Source organism: Austrofundulus limnaeus, unplaced genomic scaffold, assembly GCF_001266775.1.
Source record: "Austrofundulus limnaeus strain Quisiro unplaced genomic scaffold, Austrofundulus_limnaeus-1.0 Scaffold634, whole genome shotgun sequence".
Lineage (NCBI taxonomy): Eukaryota > Metazoa > Chordata > Actinopteri > Cyprinodontiformes > Rivulidae > Austrofundulus > Austrofundulus limnaeus.
In genome coordinates, this window is record NW_013953036.1 from 227746 (window position 1) to 232382 (window position 4637).

The window sequence follows — 4637 nt, forward strand, 5'->3', positions numbered from 1 at the left end:
TTATTATTATTATTATTTAAAGGGGACCTATTATGCAAAATTCACTTTTTAAAGTTTTTTTACTCAACTTTGAGTATGTACTTCTTAAAAAAACATTCCCAGGACCAAATAAATGCACCCAGGGGCATATTTACTGTAAGTAAATGTATTTTTAATGTATATTAACGACAAGTTTTATATTTCCGTCATTCTGTTATGTCACAAGCCGTACGACAACCCACCGGAACCTGCGTTGAGCCCCTTACCTAGCAACCCCTGGGTGAGACTCCACCTCTTCAGTATAAAAAGCCGTCATGGTTGTTGTGCAATGTGCAGCTCATTTCACAACAAGTCTCCAATAGGGCAATGAGTAGAGTGTTGGACCTGAGAGCGGGAGACCAGGGTTCAAGACCGGCACGGATACAATTTAAATATTTATTTTCATTCGTTATGAACACGTTTTCTCATGTACCTCTATTGTTTAGCTTATTAAAGCCTTGTTAAAGCCTATTTGTTCGAGTTTCTGAGGTATTTTGACCGCTGCTGCTCCCTGCCCTGGTAACGGAGTGCAGAGCAGAGGAGGGGGAGAAAAAAAAGAAGCTGCGACCATGACTCTGCCTCTGGGTCTGACTCAGAGTCTCATATGGTTGTACAATGGAGCTTCTGCTATAATTAGCCATGCTAACGTAAACGCTGGCTTTGGAGGGCGGAGTTAATGTCAACAGATTTTTGGAGGGCGGAGTTAATGTCAACAGATTTTTGGAGGGCGGAGTTAATGTCAACAGATTTTTGGAGGGCGTTACCAACAGAGCTCATTAACATAAACAGCCTGAGCAGTCTGAACAGAAGTCAGAGCAGGCAGAACTAAAAAAATGGGAAATTTTATTATCTGAGAATTATTTTGTGCATTAAATTGAATGAACATGGTCTGGATAGCCCACAGACATACCATAAAAATTTCTAGGACCCATAATTGGTCTCCTTTAAGACACATGATTTTATTTTTAAACTAAACATATCATCCCTGTTGGTAATTCCTGACCTTTTGGAGCCTGTTTAACTCAAAATAGTTTGATTAGCTCTGTTCATGTGGCTCTCAGGGCTCTATCAAAGACCAGCTGAAGTCTTACGGAGCGCTGACGGAAAACGTGACACGGCGCTACACCCGGCAGATTCTGGAGGGGGTTTCCTACCTGCACAGCAACATGATCGTCCACCGGGACATTAAAGGTGAGCCGAACATCTTCTGTTCTTGGTTCGGACTAATTTACTGCAGAGGTAGACAGCGCTGAAAGTCTTCTGCACTCAGGGGCCAACATCCTGCGAGATTCTGTTGGAAATGTGAAGCTGGGAGACTTCGGGGCCAGCAGGCGGCTGCAGACCATCTGTCTGTCAGGAACAGGGATGAAGTCTGTGACAGGGACCCCATACTGGATGAGCCCAGAGGTCATCAGTGGAGAGGGGTACGGCAGGAAAGCTGACATCTGGTGAGACTTCACAGATACACCTGCTTTTAGTTAGATTCACTTCAATTGGTTTCAGTTTGACTCTGAAATTGACCAGATCTCAGACCAGTTGAAGGCCTGATTCTAGTGTTATGGCTTAGCGAGGTTATAATGTGGCTCTCACTTATTGTTAACGGGGTGGAGTGATACTGGCAATGGCCGCGCTGTAGGAGGGGGACATTGCCAGTATCACTCCACCCCCTGTTAACAATAAGTGTTAATTAGGTGTCAACGATAGCCATGTGATGTGAGTATCAGTCACATGGAGGCAGGGCTTAAAAGCCTGAATTTTGCCTGAAACTCTCAGACTGAAGAAGTCTCTTGGAGAAGAGACAAAACTTTTCATTAGAGAAGAACCCGTCCAGAAGACCTACACAAATTTTTTCTTTTTGATTTTTTACCTGGATTACTGAGATGCATCAGGACGTACCTCCCACCCGTAATTAGCATTTGGACGCGTGGGGACTGGGCATTGATCCCCACAATGCATGTTCAGTCCCCATGAGGCTGCTTTTTTTTGGGGAAAATTGTCGTCACRATGTAGGAAAAACAAGGCCACACACACACACTTTATGGATGTGGTTAAGTTTGTCATATTATACATGAATAAAAATGGTAATCTCACACCAGGATAACGGATAACTTCTCCAAGTTAAACCAGTTTTTAGTTCTTGTTTCCTCTCTGAACATCTCAGATAAGGATGATGGTGGATTTTCCCTCCTGTTTTTCTTCTCAGGAGTGTCGGTTGCACCGTTGTAGAGATGCTAACGCAGCGGCCTCCATGGGCGGAGTTTGAGGCCATGGCAGCCATCTTTAAAATTGCCACCCAGCCCACCAACCCGGTCCTGCCGGCTCATGTGTCAGACCACTGCAGAGAGTTTCTCAAACGGGTCTTTGTAGAGACCAAGCAGAGGCCATCTGCAGACGAGCTACTGAGGCACATCTTTGTACATTAACCTCAGAACTGAAGACCCACTCACCTGCAGGGCTACCAAATGAGTCTTTACCTGAACGAGTCAGCCCCGTCTCTGGGCCTGCCCCGTCCTCCTTCATGCTGAGACCACTTTGGTGCATGAGGGACCAGCTGGATGCAAGTGGGCTGTCTGTCACTGAGGACTTAATTTTTTGTTTATTTTCTCAGCTAGATGCACCTTAATTTCTGAACAGTGGCGAAGTTGAACACTTCCTCCTGAAAGTCGTTTTTTTATGTTTGTATAGTTTCTCTCTTAAAACCTTCAGGAGTGGGACGTGTATGTGTTGTGGACCTGCAGGAGCTGAGGCCCTGACCCTTCTATCTCACTGAGCTGTCTCCAGAATGTAACCTCCTGCCAAACTCCAGAGCGACTGAAGACCTGGACCTGCTGCTACAGATGAAACTGAATCACAGCGAAAGTGAAGTTTCCACTCTCCTGCCTTTGTCTGCATCTCCTCTTCGCTCCTCTTCATTCCCCACTTTTGCCTTGTGCCTTTTCTGTTTTTGAACCTGGTTTATGAACGATTCTGGACTTTTCTGTTGGCTATGTGTTGTTTTGCCTACTGGATAAACTGCCTTCACACCGTTAGCCCAAAACCAGCTGTCTTTTTATGCCTTTTCTGTAGCAGTAACTTTGGAGCTGATGTTTCTGATCCCAGATCAGCTCAGTCAGAGGGGAGCCAAACATCCCTTGGACCCAGATCGCTACTTCTGCTGAACCTTCTCAGATGAACTCTCCTCTGCTTCATGAAATGTTTAAACTGATATTTAAATTTAAACTCAGATTATGCAGAAGTGTGATGAAGTTTACATGACCCAACTTAAACATTTGGAAGATAATTTTATTTATTTAGTTGGGAATAACTGTAAAATAATAGTAAATACCTGTTATAAATCTGGTGAATTTTCTTGGACTTAACTGCTCTGAGGGAAGCAGGAAAGGAACATCTGGCAAGTGAGAAGCTTCAAACCACACTCTGATTTATTTCAAGCTTGCTTGTAGAGAGCGACGATGTTTGCCATCAAAGCAGTTTCTTTCAGTCTCCTCCTGCTCTGCTGCTGGAGTGGGTTCTTATCTGTTCTGCAACCCAGTATATGTTCATTTTCTCACCTCATACACTCCTACAGGTTAGACTTACATCTGAAGATGTTTACAGGATCTTATTTATCAGCAATTTTTGTTCCTGTCAAATTAAAAGCCTCAAATAAGCATCAGTTACAGCTGACGGCTCGATTAATTTGGGCTCGTGGTGAGCAGAGCACTGGTACTGAATGTGTTTAATAGTGGCCAATTAAAACACAAGCCTATTTGTGTTTTTTATTTATTTATTTTTTTTGTTTTAAATCTCCTTGGTAACATCTGATAGTTATATAGTTGTCACCAATCAGATCTTTTCAATCATAATTTAAAACCAGCTGATTAATAATTAAAACAGATGTATTGGATAGTTTATGCTTTTTAAAGGTGCAATCTGAACAGTTTTTCATGTTTTTGTGTCGGGAGAAGCTTGAAATGGTACAAAAACAGTTTTTTGTTCACGTATGAATTGTCTAAAGATTACTGGTAATTGTGGTATGTTTAAGCTTGTTGGTGGTCACCAGGTGACTGTAGTGTTAATAGCAGGAGGAAGTGAATTTCTGAAAGCACTTAAACTCAAGATAAAGGTTCAGATTTTGTTTATCTGAAAGATATCTGGTCAGATTGTGGAAACTGACACTGCATTTTAACAATTGTAGGCGTCCAAGCAAAAGTATAACACAGGAAGTCATTCAGATGAAATGTGTGTCAGCTTCTGATCAGACAAATTCTTAATCATGACCCATCTGCTGCAGGCAGGAGATAAAAACCTCCATGATGCACTATCAATGATTCACAGATACGCTGTTTTCTTCATTGGCTGTCACTAAAGCAGCTTGCTTAAACGTTTCTTTGCACATTTTCAAGACTTTTGTTTGTTTGTGTATGTGTGTGCGCTTGCCCCTGTGTGCACTGAAGGTCCAGTTAACCTATTCTGAATGTAATGCGTCATTTTCTCCTTCAGGTGGCCTCGTTCACCACAGTGGATGAACTCTTCAGTAACAGTATTTGTTTCCTGCTTGTAGTTCTTTTAAGCCACTGCTGCCACTGGTGTGTGTGTGTGTGTGTGTGTGTGTGTGTGTGTGTGTGTGTGTGTGTGTG

The 4637-nt window shown here is 42.8% G+C and overlaps 1 protein-coding gene across 1 annotated transcript in view; it reads left to right on the top strand.

Annotated features, from left to right (window-relative positions):
* Positions 1-4385, top strand: part of map3k2 (mitogen-activated protein kinase kinase kinase 2) — a gene marked incomplete at its 5' end in the record, with an annotated part of 12995 nt that extends 8610 nt beyond the window's left edge. The window contains 3 exon segments of the mRNA XM_014027311.1: positions 1080-1209; positions 1289-1466; positions 2222-4385. Coding sequence (XP_013882765.1) covers positions 1080-1209; positions 1289-1466; positions 2222-2441 — 528 coding nt within the window. The 3' untranslated portion in view covers positions 2442-4385.
* Positions 4386-4637: the final 252 nt, after the last annotated feature.